This window comes from Ovis aries, chromosome 19, assembly GCF_016772045.2.
Source record: "Ovis aries strain OAR_USU_Benz2616 breed Rambouillet chromosome 19, ARS-UI_Ramb_v3.0, whole genome shotgun sequence".
Lineage (NCBI taxonomy): Eukaryota > Metazoa > Chordata > Mammalia > Artiodactyla > Bovidae > Ovis > Ovis aries.
Genome location: NC_056072.1, coordinates 10,710,536 through 10,725,846, shown reverse-complemented (window position 1 = coordinate 10,725,846; position 15,311 = coordinate 10,710,536). Strand labels below are relative to the sequence as shown.

Here is a 15,311-nt window from a genome sequence, read left to right as displayed (position 1 = left end):
CCTTCTCAGTTTGAAATCTCAAGAATTTTGCAAGCGTTCCATGAATCTTTAGACCATCCCACTTACACTGCGAGTGGGTGGAGAGCAGGAGACCCAGGGAAGTGAAAAAGCCTCTTCTGTGTCAGAGAGGAGAATAAGGATGAAAAAAAAATGTCCTTAACTTTGTTCTGGTTCATTTTTAATCATGTCATTTGTGAAGCATTTCAGCAACAATAAAATCAGAAAGAAAGAAAAAAAAAACAACCCTCCAATCATCCCTAAGTTTCAGAGAAGGTAGAAAATGTAGATTTTGGTAAAGCTATTTTTAGGAAAGCATTTAAAAAGCACAATTATCTAACAAAGCAAAACTGATAATTATATAATTCCACAGTATTTGGCAGCAGGATGACTTTTGTTTCAAGGAACGGGTGGGATTCATTGGATGCCTTCGTGTCTGCAGAGCTTGGTGCCTCAGACTGCTAGAGATCTCTGGTGCAAAACAAGGTTAACATCAATCAAAGGTCTTGCAGGAACAGACACTATTTATCTTCGTCTTTGGGAAAACAAAAGTTGAAAAGTACAAATGGAAATTACTAGTAATGAAAAAGTCAAGATACGGTTGAAAGAATGCTGTCTCTGAAAAACGAAAGCAAATGACATAATCAGCAACAGAAGACTTGACTCCCAGAAAGATGGCACCTCCTACACCTTGAACTTTAAGAAGGGATCAGCAGGTCTTTGGAAGAGGTGTTGAGACAGGAGGATGTGATGGAGAAATGATGAGCACACCAGAGAAACTGAGGCCGCAGGCGTGAAGGAGATGTTCTGTGGGAAACATCAGGAAAGACAAAAGAGACGCAGAAGGCAGAGCTCAGAGGACAGCATTTATTATCCACCCCTGCCCCCGCCAGCCAGCTGTCCAAGCTCCTTCTGCACCAGCAGCATCCTAGTTGACCAGATGACTAAAGACTTCGGTCCCCTTTGCTCAGTCAAAACTTTTATCCCAGGCTCTGCTCTCTGTGGCTTGACAACTGAGGCTAATGGTCCAACCAAATTTCTTCCTTAAGATATTGATGCCTTTGTGCTCTGTGCTCAGCTGCATCTGACTCTTTGCAACCCTTTTGACTGTATCCCACCTGGCTCTTCCATCCATGGGATTCTCCAGGCAAGAATACTGGGGTGGATTGTCATTTCCTCCTCCAGGGGATCTTCCCAGCCCAGGAATCAAACCCATGTTACTTGAACTGGCAGGTGGATTCTTTACCACTAGCGCCACCTGGGTTACCTCTTCTTCAAGAGTTGCTCACAAAGCTATGCCTTAATCCAGTCCTGTGGGCTAAACTGCATCACCCCACCCCTAAATTCATAGGTTAAAATCCTAATTCCTAGTACCTCAAAATGTGACTGTGTTTGGAGATAAGGTCTTTAAAGTGGTGATCAGGTAAAATGAGGTCGTTAGGTTGGACCCTAATCCAGTAGAATCAGTTTCCTTTTAGGAAGTGGAAATTTGGACAGAGTTCCACAGAGGGAAGATCGTGTGTAGACACTGGGAAAAGACAGCCAGGAAGCGAGGCCTCAGGAAAGACCAAACTGCCAACAGCTTCATCTCAGCTGTGGAGCCCCCAGAACCAAGAAAATACACTTTTGTTGTGTAAGCACCCCCAAGCAGACCTGATTATCATTAGTGGGCAGACAGCCCTAGTCACGAAGCCCTCTAGTTCTCCCCTCCTTAAGCCAAACATACTGTCCCCTCCCCGCTACGCAGAACTCTCTCTGCCCCTCCCTGACGACCCCACCCCACTCACCTACTCCCGTCACTGCAGGGTGGAAAAGAAGGAGGTGTAGACCCTTCAGATTGCAGGCTCTCACTTGACTTTTTCAAATATCTCCTATAAAAAGGGCAGACAAAACAATGTTTCTCCCTTGGCAAAGACTGCTTCTCAGATATATTTGCGGAGTGCAGTTCACTTGAACTAAACTGCGGTGGCTTCGTTCCACCTGGACACCTCCAAGCAGCCTGTGCATTTTTTTTCCTTTGAGTTAAACACAAAGAAGGGAGAGAAGGAATGAGAAATTCAGCCACATGCACCTTCTTTCATGTCCTGACTCCTCTACACACACACACACACACATGCACACACACATATGCACACATACACACGTGTATCCTGCCTACTCACAGCTGGGCCTGGGGACAGGCCATGTTTCCGCCTCCAGCAGTCAGCCTGACAGACTAACATTTCCAGAGTCTACTTTTGTTCTAAATAGGATTTCCGCTTCTTTAAAAAATTTATTTGAAAATCCTTGATAGGAGGAAGATTAGAGTTCTTCTGGAAAGTGTTTCTATTACAAACCCAGATCTCCTTGAAAACTCTAACCTGACTTTTGATGAGCTGAGAGGATAAAGTCAGCCATCTCTCAGTTAGTTCTGAGGACTCCGATGTTTGGCATCCGGAACAGAATCTCCAGGAAGACAGACGGCATCTTCTCACTTTGGTCCAGCTGTTCAGCCATCTCACAGCCTCAATGGGGAGTGGGGGGGGGGGGTAGATAAAGTGTTTCCTCCTTACTCTGACCCAGAAGCTCTGCGTAAAAGAGAAAAACGCACCAACCTGGTCTGTTCTGATTCCTCCTCTGTGAAGTCAGGAACATTCCAGGTGAGAGGCTCTTTCCCTCCCTCGGTTGTGACTGACCCTGTATTGTCCCCAGGGGCTCCGCTCCTGGGCCAACGTGACCAGAGCCTTGGTGGGAAAGAAGCCCTGAAGCTATCAGCCAGGAAAAGGGACTTTGTGAGCAGTGATTTAAAACAAAAAACATTTGGGAACGCATGTACACCCGTGGTGGATTCATGTCAATGTATGGCAAAACCAATACAGTATTGTAAATTAAAGTAAAAAAAAAAACCCAACAACAACAAAAAATAAAACAAAAAACAGGTTCTCCCCAACTCCCCACTGCCAAATAACCACCTGCAAAGTGAGCAGTCAAAATAGTCAAAACGATTCCAGAAAACTGGGGACATGCTGACATCTATGTGAAGGAAAACTGAAAGAGGGAGGAAATTGGTGGAATAGAAAATGGAAGAAAAGTGTTTTTTATCCCAAGAGAACTACCACCCTGTCTGTCTTTGTACAACTGAAGCAAACTTACCCGCGATCCCCACAGGCTAGTGCTGGAGAGGTGAGTCCTGAGGGGCGGGGCTACATGGAGCTCTCGCAGCCTCAGTTCTTATCTGCATAATGGGTGTGATCCCGACACCTGCCTCATGGGGTCGCTGTGGGCACTCACTCGCCAGTGTGAGCCGGCAGGGAGGTACTCCATTGGAGCGTCCCTTGTGGCTCAGTTAGTAATCCACTGCAATGTGGGAGACCTGGGTTCGATCCCCGGGTTGGGAAGATCCCCTGGAGAAGGGAAAGGCTATCCACTCCAGTATTCTGGCCTGGAAAATTCCATGAACTGTATAGTCCCTGGGGTCGCAAAGAGTCTGACACGACTAAGCTACTTTCACTTTCACTTTTCAAGCTTCAGAGCTGGATGAGCGTGTCTTCGAAGCTCAGGAAAGAAGGCAGGGAAGGTAGCAGGAAGACGTCATCGGTTGGGAGACTCAAGGGCAAGGATACTCTCCGGAAGTATACCTGCGCGAAGATTACTAAGAGGCCATAGCAGGGTCAGGTAATAAAGTTCAAGGTGTAACTGATGGATACCCTTGGAAGCTGAGGTGCCCTCTTATTACCACTGCCTGTGGATGCACACCAGTTGGACGGGGGTCAGCTGGATAAACAGCACAGGACAGAGCTAGACCTATGGGACCTCAAGGGGTGTCTCCAAGAGGATCCTTTCCTACTGGATTATCATAGCCTCTTTTTTTAAAAGATTTTTTGACATGACATGAACCATTTAAAAAAACTCTTCGTTGAATTTCTTACAGTGTTGCTTCCGTTTTATGTTTTGGTTCTTTGGCCCCAAGACATGTGGGATCTTAGCTCCTCCACCAGGGATGTAACCCACACTCCCTGCACTGGAAGGTGAGGTCTTAACCCCTGGAACGCCAGGGAGATCCCTATCATCACCTCTTAATATCACTTTGTAAGCACATGAGTGGACTGAGCATGCTCCTCTCTGACCACCTCTTTGAGCAACAGATGTGTGCCCTCCTGTTCCTCTCTGTTTTCATCTCCAAAAATATCTTTATTGTTCTTTGTGACCACACATAGACTCCAAACTATTTTTAAAATCCCAGGTCTTACAGAGTACTCAAGATCACCACCAGCAGCAATTTGGAATTCACTTTTATTTTTGTTTGTTTTTACTAAAGTGGATTGAACCATAGAGCCTCCTCTTCAGCATGAGTTTTTGACCCATATTCAAGGTATCCATTTGAAATTTGAGTTGTCTCCAACTCTGCACTTTCCTGGAGGCTCTGGAAGTGGACATTTATCTGGGTACTTCTAGGAATGTTTCTCTAATGGAAAGTCCTAAAAGTAGAAACGCTGATAATATACATACAATGAAATATTCTTTGGCCTTAAAAGGGAGGGAAGGTCTGCAGTATGCTACATGGGTGAACCTCGAGAACCTTATGCTGCGTGAAATAAGCCAGTCACAGAGGGAGAAAAGCTGCAGGAGTCCACTTAATTGAGGTCCCTAGAGTGGTCAAAATCAAAGATGCAGAGTGGAATGGGGGGTGCCAAGGGCTCGGTGGAGGGGAAGTGGGGAGTTGTGCGGTAGGTGCAGTTTCAGTTTTTGCAAGGTAAGAGAATTCTGGAGATGGTTGCACAATAGTGTGGATGTGTTTAACACTGAAAAATAATAAAGATGGTGAATTGCATGTTGTGTGTATTTTACAATTAAAAATGATAGCAAGAAACAAAAAGTAGAAATGCCGAGTCCTTTTTTAAATTTAATACTGTCAGCGTGCCCTCCAGGAAGGCTGTCCTGGTTTTGTTCCTGTGGCTGTGGGTAAGCCCACTTCCCACAGCCTCCTTGGCAGGAGTGTCACCAAACTTTTCTCCACCGTGATTTGGTTTTGGTAAGCAGAATGGCAAAAAAAAAAAAAAAAAAAAGTTGGAAGAGGACAAACACTCTCAACTTGAAGTGTAGCAAGTGTTCCTCTGGAGACTTCACTGACGGTCCAGTGGTTAGGGTTCCACACTTCCACTGCAGGGGGCGCAGGTTCCATCCCTGGTCCAGGAACTAAGATCTCCCATGCCAAGTGGCAAGGCCTCCCCTACCCTGCAGAAAAGGATGTTTATCAGCTTGGTCCCTCCAGAAGCTCCAGAGTAGCCACAAAGAAAATGGGGGCTGCGGCATTCTGCAGGGTAGGGGTAAATCTCCCAACGATGCATCTAGAAACTCAGGAGTTATTCTCGTTGTCTTCCCCCAACCCACTCCCTAACCTTAAAATGATGACTCCAAATATCACAGAGTGGCCTACATACTTGCCTGAAACAGCTGTCCTGCAGAATCATAAAAACGTGGGCTAAAAATAGCTTCAGTCTCTAAAAAGGTTGGGCCCCAGGGAACAAAGCCCTCATAGAAAAATATCTCCACTTGCATCCAGGCCACACAAAGCTGACCCAGCTCTGTCCCCGGCGCTCGTCATCCTTCGTGACCACCTCTCCCTGCCCTGGAAATAGATGCCTGGCATCTTTTTGCCTTCTTGGTTCCTCGAGGGAAGGGAGGCAGGGTAGGAGGGAAGATAATGCAGTTACACCCAAGCTCCAAGCTTGTGTCATTATTTCCATGTTATAAATGCCTGCACGGGCTCAGATTTTAAATAACGTGTCTGAATGCCCACGGCCAGAGTAAGTAGCCAAATTTCAAACTTAGGGCTCCCTTCCAAGATCCTGTGGTGACAGTTCTCCTTTCGGTGCAGCCCATCACCCCAAAGGGTTCTATCAGACACTCAGGTCACATCCCCACTGAGGAGGGTGAGATGCTGTGTCTTAAGCAGAGAACACAGGCTCTGAGTAGGGTAGGATCCTGCAGAACTGGGAGGCAGGTTTCTCAACAACAACCCACCTAAAGAACGCCTGGTACCTTGCTGATGGCTTTTCCTCCCTCTTAGTGAGTGAGGAGACACATTTTTCTGGGTGGCAGGTGGGAGTGTGGCTCAGCTCCGTAGTCATTGGCAGGCCTGCTGTCTCTGCCATTGTAAGGTATGTGGGTCTGTCAAGTTCAACTCAACCTCTATGCTGTTGTGGGGGCTGCTTGATGGGGGGATGCTGCTGGATGGCTCCTGGTGGCCCCCACCTGCCTGCCTTGCACTCTACAGGCACAATCTCTAAAGCACGTTTAGAGGGACAGGCTCGATTGGGTAAAGACAGTCTCAGTGCCGAGGAAAGAGACTTAAGGGGTGAGGGAGAGGGGTTACCTGTCCTTTGAGTCAGGAACTTAAGGACCATCCAGGAGTGCAGATTTCTGACAATCACATAGTATCAATCTGGGGACATGTTGAAGGGATCTCAGACTCTTAGTCAGCTGGAGATAGTCAGGGCGTGTGTATGTGTGTGTGCGAGAGAGAGAAGGAGGTTAGGCACTGAGAAGAAGCTGGTGTTGTGCCTGGAGAACCCATGAATGCCAGATTCCCGTCCTGCAAAGACCCCAAAGAGGCAGATGCATGACAAGAAATGACCAGCACACGTGGCACAAGGCAACGTGCATGTTCAGTCGCGTCGGACTCTGCAACCCCATGGACTGTAGCCCACCAGGCTCCTCTGTCTACGGGATTTCCCAAGCAGGAATACTGGTGTGGGTTACCATTTCCTCCTCCAGGGGGTCTTCTCAACCCAGGGACTGAACTGCATCGGCAGGTGGCTTCTTTACCATGGTGCCACCTGGGAAGCTACTGACACAAGGTTACCTTGTTATTAAATCCTGGGCCCAAAACCTGCCATACCAGATCCCTAGTCTCTAGGGGTTGGTGCCGCATTCCAGCCCTAAGGGCGTGTGGACCGTGTCTGACTAGTCCCAGACTAAATGGCTCCTTGGACAGGACCAGGATTCAAGGCTGGCTCTCCTGTCTCCCAGGGTAATGTTCTTGTCACCTGTTCAGAACCCTGTCTGTGTGGAAATACCCAAAGGGAAAGAATTTACACAGGCAGGCCCTCAAGAGATGGTGCTACCTGCTGTGGGTCTTTGGGCCCCTGGATTTCTCAGTTTCAGAAAACACAGCAAGCTTCTGTCTGGGTCAGTAGCCACCAGCTGACCCAACCCTCCCCCACCTAAGATTTACCAAGTTCTAAGATTTACCCCTTGAGTCTCTAAGTAAAGAGATGAGGAATAAACAAGTGGACAGAAGTATATAAGAGAAATGATTTAATTTTATAAAAATGTGATCATACAGCAAGATTTTTTTTTTCCTTTTTCTTCTGGCGAATGAAGTTTATAAAAACACCTGGAATAAAAAGTAGAACCATAACCTAATAAAAATTAAAACCCTTACATTTCAAGGAAACAGAGTTGTTTCAGAAAGACAATGAAGAGAAAACAAGGAGCAGCCGAAGTGGCAGCGGCACGGGGAGAGGGGAGAAGGCAGGTTCTTGGGTGATAAGGAAGCAGCGACCGACCAACGTGAGCCTGACCTCTGGCACCAGGGTGGGCTCAGGACTGGGGGCAGGGAGGGCAGTGATCGTGAGAGAGGCTGGTGGGCTTCCGGAAAGGGACAGACCAATGGCTCAGTGGGCAGCAGTGGCCTCCTGCAAATAGGCCCACGGTCCCCTCCTCTTCCCGGACCTACAAGCCACGGGGCAGTGACTCACAGCCAAATCCCTATGAATTTGCCCTGGTGGGGAGCTCAGTGCGGGGAAACTCATCGGAATGTCCAGGTCAGCTAGGGCAACTTGCCACAGAGACCCAAGGAAACTAGACAGACAGGGCTACACACAAAACTGTTTGGAATGTCTGCACCAGAGCCAAGAGAGGGTGGAGACAACCCTGGAGAGACAGGCCGGGAACCCACCGCAGCAACATCCCCCAGCCTCTCCTTCCAGGGAGCTGGTCCTGAGGCTGGCTGCTCCCCAAGGAGATGGGGAATTCTTGACTACATCCTGAGGTAGTCTAATCGCCACTTGCACAGGTGGCGGAGAATGACCTCAACAAACGGGGGCAAGGCAGGCTGAAAAGTTTCCACGGAGAGAAAAGGCTAAAGTATGTAACAGAAGGAACTGTGTCACAGGTGGGCTCGGAGAGGACCAGAGTGCAGCCCGGGGTCGGGGGTGGCTGGCAGTGTGAATGGAGATAAGCAGATCTGGGGAGCGCATGGTTCTTATGCCAGGGAAGCGTAACACTGAGGTGAGGGGTGTACCTGCCCCTGCCTGGGGTCATGCTGATGATGAGCCAGAGAACCTGGGGGCCTCAGGGGGTGGAGGGTGGGTCCCAAGGTTTCCTGCAGCTATGACTCTGGTCATTTGAGCTTGTTTTAGGGAGAACCAGTCCTGCTGGACTTGAACTTGGAAAAGCACTTAAGAGGAAGTGCTTCCTTCTCTGAGGAAGCAGTGTACCCTAAGCCACGAAACGATAAGGATGAAAAGCAAAGGTGATGTTAGACCCCTCATCCCACTTTCGATGCTAATATATATTCTTTTCCTCTTCTGCCCCAGCACGTGGGATTCTAAGTCAGGATGGAACGTTCTGAAGGTTTAAGAAGCAGCAGCCATGTGGATGTTAGTGCTTCTTCCGCTTTGCACATTTCCGAGGACGCCTTCTGGGTCGGAGCTCACCGAAGTCTTCCACTTCATTTTCATAAACATCTTCCTGAACGACACCTATTTAAAAAGCAGAAAACAAAAAGCAGAATGGTGATTTTTTTCATTCTACTGTAATATATAATATCCCAGTAACACCAATGTTGAAAAAAAAGAAAAAAAAAAAACAGCCAGAGCTAGAGTAAACATCCTTCTCCAGAACGTTCTTTTACAGACTAGCTCCTCTGCCCTTCTTTTAGAGGCCCTTTAAATGAAAAATAAGTCCAACAAAAACTAAATTCAACCGTACCTTGAGGTGGTATCCCAGTTATGTTCTTCTGTTTGAAGCAATCACAAAGAATTACAGTGTCACCAGAGACTAAAATCTAAAGATTACTGGCAGAGACATCTATGTCAAGTCCTGCCCAGTCTTCCCCAGCTCCAGGGTTTGGATTTTCCAGTAGCATCTGGGTCACGAGAACTCACAGAAGGGCAATGTGGGGCAAGCGAAATACTAGGAGGACAAAGAAGAAAGATCCTGCCAAGCGGGGGAGGTGTTCCGGATCATACGGAATTCAGCAAGAAGATTCTGTTAGGAAAGAAACCCCGGCTCACTCTATACCAGCTTTCAATTCTCTGAAGGAAGACGTATGCCAAGTTTCCCCAAAGATTTTGTTTGTTTCGTTCACAAAGTTGTTTTATATCCCCAAGCCCACAACAGTGCTAATACATTTCAGACGCTCAATATATAAATACTCTCATGGAATTACATGAAGGGCTTGCACAGGCAAATATTTATCAAACGATACACTCCACCCATCCTGGGAGTACAGAGTATGAGTAGTAATAGAGCATCAGTGGTAGCAGCTCATGAGTGGCAAAGATTTTTGGAAAAACAATAAGCTGAGTAACAGCCCTCACAGTCAGATAGGGGAGCACAGTCACTCTGTTGTTACTGATCAGAGTCGCTGGGGGTGGTGCTCCTAGACAGTGAGTGACCACTGCTCACAACATAGGCAGCCCCACAGCAGACTGACCGGGGAGTCAGCAGAACCAAGGACCACAAGACCCAGAGCATCACCCTGGGATGAAGCACTCCTCACCTTCCTCTTGGTGCAGCTCTGTTTTCCTCAGCCACTCCTGTGCATCCCTGACGGATGGGATCAGAATGTTCACCAGCCGAGCCATGACCTCCTCCGCTAGAGAACCAAAGAACAAGGGCTTTGAGTGAAGGGGTGGCTGTAGGGATTAGGACGCTCAGTACTAGCATCAAAGCGCCCACCTCCCAGGCCCTTGTCTCCGCTTCCTCTGAGACAGGCAGTGAAAGGCTGCTGTCTGCCCCCAGGAGCAGAAACTACATGTCCCTGTCTAGAGGTGCTGCCAATAGCAAGCCTTCTGAGGAAGCTTTGCAAACTGTTCTTACTGTCAACTGGACGTCTGAATTCTAGAATGATTTAAAAACATACAATTTCACTAATTTTATACATAACTTCCCTCTTCCCTAGTGGCTCAGTGGTAAAGAATCCACCTTTCAATGCAGGAGATGTGGTTTGAGCCCTGGGTCAGGAAGATCCCCTGGAGAAGAAAATGATGACCCACTCCAGCATCCTTGCCTGGGAAACTCCATGGACAGAGGAGCCTGGCAGGCTCCCATGGGGTTGTAAAAGAGTTAGACATAACTTAGTGACTAAACAACAACATACCTAACTTCTACTCAGCGTTGCTAAGATGTAGCTAATAAGGATGTCAGAGGAAGTCTGATTCACAGATCATGTAAGAATTCTGTTTAGAGGCTCACACTGGTTATGGTGTGAGGACCCTCTTAAAAGGGAAGGACCAGGTTTGGAGGCTAGATCTTAGTCAAGTCAAAGTGTTAGTTGCTCAGTCATTTCCGACTCTTTTAGACACTGTGGACTGCAGCCCACCAGACTCCTCTGTCCATGGAATTCTCCAGGCAACAATACTGGCGTGGGTAGCTATTCCCTTCTCTAGGGGATCTTCCCGACACAGGGATCAAACCCAGGTCTCCTGCATTGCAGGCAGATTCTTTACCGTGTGAGTCACTAGATCGGGTTCAGCCCATAGCAGGTGCTCAAGAAATCCCTGAATGAATGAACCAAGGAAGGTTTAAAGAATTTTCTCAAGACTGGAAGCATTCTCCCTCTATCTTCTCCATAGAATTGGTTAGCAAACCCTTTTCTTATCTGTCATGCCAGGGGAAACCATCCTGCCCTAAGATTATGACACATTGTTTAACTGGGGGAGGGAGGATCCAAAGAAGGGGCTTTGCTGGGACTGGAGAACACGTGGTCCTCACTTGTGTTTCTGCTACTGCCAAGATTTTAGCATCCCCAGGTCAGACCTCACTACAAAGGGGCTCGACTTGGACACAAGTCCTCAAAGCCCAGGTTCCGCCACCATCTGGGCCCACCTTTCGAGGACCCTTACCATCAGCCCAGGCCTTCCGCCTGTAGAGGTCCTCTACCGAGTCGGAGACCTTCTTGATGTTCTCCTGGACCTTCCTCTGTAGTACGCGGCTGTGCTCTTTGGAGCCCAGGTGTCTGTGACCCCACACGCTCTGCTCCATGTCCTGCACCACCAGCTTGCCTTCCTCCACAGCCGGGTCCACCTTCTCACGGAAAAACTCCAAGTACCTCTGGTAGGCCACTTGCTGACTCTGGTGGCTTTCCAGGCGGATGTGCTGCTCGTAGGACTCACTGCTCCTCTCCCAACCTTGCTCATCGTCCAGCTCTGCCCCAGAAAGGGCTACAGCCTCGGGAGCTGCACCCTCAAATGCCTGATCTGGGGTGAAATAGTTCTCAGGCCCGCGGGCGAACTTGACCCCACACAGGTCACACTGGGTCCGGTCCACGTCAGCCTTTTTGAAGTTCCCAGCCGCGGGCTCCCTGCCCTCCTCCCTGAAGTGCTCGGCCTGGCCTCCCGCCCTTCCTCTCCTCCATCTGATGCACAAAGACACCACCAGGCATACCCTCCGCATCTTCCGGAGGATGGAAGCCCTCCGCTGCTTCTGCGAGAGGATGGCGTCTAGGAGGTGGTCCCCCTCCAAGGCCAGCTCCTCTGGCTCGTCCTGGCTGACCTCGTATTCGGGTTCGGCCAAGTAGCCCATGGGATCCACGGAGAACAGGCGGTTCAGCCTGACCTCCTCGTGGTAGAGGCCCCGCACAGCGTTCCCTTTGGCATGCCCGCTGTCCCACTGCCAGTGGCAGTCCATCAGGAACTCTTCATCCCGCTCAAAGAGCAGGTCCTGCAGCGCCTCGGCCACGGACTTCACGTTGACTGCCAGCCGCACTCGCTTCACCACTCTGAGCAGGCGCTCGGGGACCTGGCCCGCCCACTCCGTGTTCAGCAGCTGCAGCTTGGCTTCGAGCTCCTGGAACTGGCTGGACAGGAGAGGCTTGCAGGATGGCTGCAGCACGCCCTCGGTGTTCACCAGCATCACCAAGCACAGCACTAGGGTCCGCTCGGCCTCCCCGGAAACCACGTAGTCGATGTCGCTGAAAGCGTCCAGCAGGACGTTGAAGTTGGCATTCTCGCAGCCGCAGAGCACCTTGACGAGGTAGGACAGGTGGAACCGGAACTCCTGAATGGCCCTGGTCAGGTCCTTGGGTCTGTACTCCTGAATGATGGCGAACACGTCCCCGGGCTCCCGGTCCTTCTTGCTAAACAGGAACTCCCAGTAATGCAAGAGCGCGATGTAGCTCTTCGGGAGGCACAAGACGGCATTCTTGGAGAGGCGGGCCAGGACCGCCCCGCAGTGGACGAACTGAGACTCCAGCAAGGCCACCGTGTTCCCGATGCTGGGGATCAGCGGCTCTTTGCACCTCTTGACCAGGACATTCATGAAGCGGAAAAAGCGCCTCTTGTAGTCTTCTGGGCTCCTGCACACATAGAACTGGTGGATGGAGTCCTGCAGCAGTCGGATGAAGCACAGGTGGGGCTTCTCCGCGCTCCCGTCATTCTTGTTGGGCGCCAGCATGCCAAATTTCCCTTCTATCCCTTTCATCCTGCTGCCTCTGTCCCTCCCCCTCTTCTCTTGCTCAGACTGCAGGGCTTTGAGTTCCCGGTTGTACTGGTCCTCCTCCTGGTGCAGCAGCTTGTCGAGCTCATCGGGGTAGCTGGAAGAGAGAAGAAAAGCCTGCATGGCACTCAGCCACAGGTCCGTGGACTCCCGGCGGCTTCGGGCCCGTTCATTTTGAAACAGGACGTGGATGTATTCTTTCAGGGCAGACCTGTAGGATCGGAAGGATTTGTAATGTGGCTTGAAGACTTCTTTGCACGCCATGGGGTTTTCTGACAACACTCGCTGGTGGAAATGCTTAGGGAAGACGACATTCAGCAAAGATTTGCAAAGGCCGTGCTTGTCCAGAGACAAAATGTAATCGATCTCTTCAAGTCCTTCAGCTAAGACTTTAGGGAATACTCTTTTGGCTTCCAACAGTAACCCCTTGATGGCCACCAGGTGTATTTTTGATTGGACCAAACACTTGGCCTCGTGACGCCGCAAAGGCCTGTGGAAGTCTTCACAGCGTCCATCCTCGCATTTTAAGCCTACGAGAAATTTCATGCAGACACCCGGGTAGGTCTTTGCAAGCAGGCTCTCTGTGATCTGACATAGTCTTCTGAGAAGGTGTTTGTTTAGGGCTAATTTCACCTGATCCATCATTATCAAGAAATGGTCTTTTGTTTTCTTCTCTTTCAAGTTCAAATCCAGGTCAGAAATGATGCGTAATATGGGTCCAGGGTCGTTCTGAGCTATCTGACAGTACTTGGCATCCACCTGCGAGATCCCAAAAAACTCGAAGCAAGACTTGACCATCTCCTTCTCAGCGTTGGTAGTCACCTTTCTGAGGGCCCTGACCAGATCGAGGAGGACCCCGAGGCCCCCCGGAGCCAGAGCTAGGACTTCCTCGGGCTGGACCTCGCAGAGGCTGGTGGCTTCGTAGAGCGCCTCCACTGCCCCTGCCGAGTGGTTGAGGGTGTCAAACCTCAGAAAAGCGTCCTTGAGCTTCAGGAAATCTCTCATGATCACCCCCTGCAGGAAATGGGCCTCGGCGATGCCAGACACCTGGTTGGTCTGATGGCAGAGGTCCAGGGCTTCTCTGAGGATGGCCTTGGTAAGGTCAACGTCAGAATCCCTGGCTACGTTGAGACGGGCGGCCGCTAGCAGACACGAGGCCTGGAAGTCCTTGTCAGCAGTGAGCCTGGCAGCCTCCAAGAGGCAGCCGTGCTGCTTCATCAGCAGCGCAGCCTCTTCCCTCCGACCTTCCCTGTTGAGCAGGTCAGCGGCCTCCGCCAGCCGCTTCCGAGATGTCAGGAACACCAGCTGGTCTTCAGTGTCGAGCTTTGAGAGCACAGCCATCATCTCCTTCGTTTTATTCATGCTCAGGTACTTGGCTGCAGCTTCCAAGTAAAACTGACTGGCAGAATAGGAGAGCTTGGAGACAGGAAGGGCCTTGGCCCTTAGCATTTCTTCATACCTGCAAAGACAGACAATACCGATGTCAACTTGGCATCACACATATAAAATTTATAAAGTGCAGAACAGAGCAACTTATATAAAATGCCACTTGTAGATAGGACCTGCCAAACTGGACCTGAAGTTAGCCAGCAAGTTTATCAAGACTGCATTTTATACTATAAAATTAATTCTTTATTCCCCAAAGGAACCCAGCATCAGTATGTTTAATTAATGAAATACAGTGGTATTGCACAAAAAGAAAAAAATAGTTAAAAAAGGAAAAAGAAACAAACCCAAACAAAACTGAAAAAGAATAAATTTTTTTTTTTAATTTGCAAAAAACAATATAATGGAGTTGCATCCTAGGCAAGTGACAGTTACATTAGAAGTCAACCTGAAGGGCATAAAGTATGCATAGTCAAAATTATTCTTGAGGGGGGAAAAAAATCCCTTAAATTTGTATAAGAGCTTGCTAATCATTTTGGGTATACAGTCTATGGAGGCTGATAGCTGATAAAGGAAAAAGTGTGGAGATGGGGGCTGCAGACATACCAGCCATTACGTCAGTCTTCCTCTTATTATCCAACTTGTCACTTTTCTCTTTTTACCAAGAATGCATGTGATTGATTTAGTGTGAGATGAATGAAGCCTTGAAGTCAAGTTCCCTTTGACACTGTGGATCCAAGTGAGTATATCCCACATACCAATTTTCAAGGCACCAGGCCAATCCAGTGAAACATGGCTACTTTTGAACTCTTGCAGGGGACAAAACATATTTTCTCACAGCCAGAGATCCCCAGGAACCTCCTGCTGCCCTGGGGTCATCTTACAAACATCAGATCCCCTCTTATAACAGGACCTCTCTGAATGGGTGTGACTGAGGATGAGCTCCTCTCATAAGCTTTGGCTGATAGAATAGAGGGTATTTATAGCACATTTAAGGAACTAGCCAGGTATTTGGTTTTCAGATCTAAAATCTTCTCATTACATGTTAAGTCAGGCCAGCTAGCAGTTGAATTCTATATCCAGTAGGTAGAGCATTCAAAAGACTCAGATAAATCAAGTGCTAGGCTCCAATTAGTACTGATGACACTTAGATCCCAACTCAACATATCAATAAAGAGTAGGTTGAATATCTCAGGAAAGCTGATAAAGATAAACAAAATAAT

General features: G+C 48.9%; 1 protein-coding gene across 4 annotated transcripts in view; it reads right to left on the bottom strand.

Moving 5' to 3' along the window:
* Positions 1–7,279: 7,279 nt before the first annotated feature.
* The window catches only part of TRANK1 (tetratricopeptide repeat and ankyrin repeat containing 1), a 94,378-nt gene continuing 86,346 nt past the window's right edge, over positions 7,280–15,311 (bottom strand). For all 4 annotated transcript variants that reach the window (XM_060402077.1, XM_015102243.4, XM_042235850.2 and 1 more), the window contains 3 exons: positions 11,112–14,161; positions 9,767–9,862; positions 7,280–8,744 (listed from right to left, as the gene is read on the bottom strand). In XM_060402077.1, the coding sequence (XP_060258060.1) occupies positions 8,644–8,744; positions 9,767–9,862; positions 11,112–14,161 (3,247 nt within the window). In that variant the 3' untranslated portion in view covers positions 7,280–8,643. The remainder of the gene's footprint in view (positions 8,745–9,766; positions 9,863–11,111; positions 14,162–15,311) is intronic.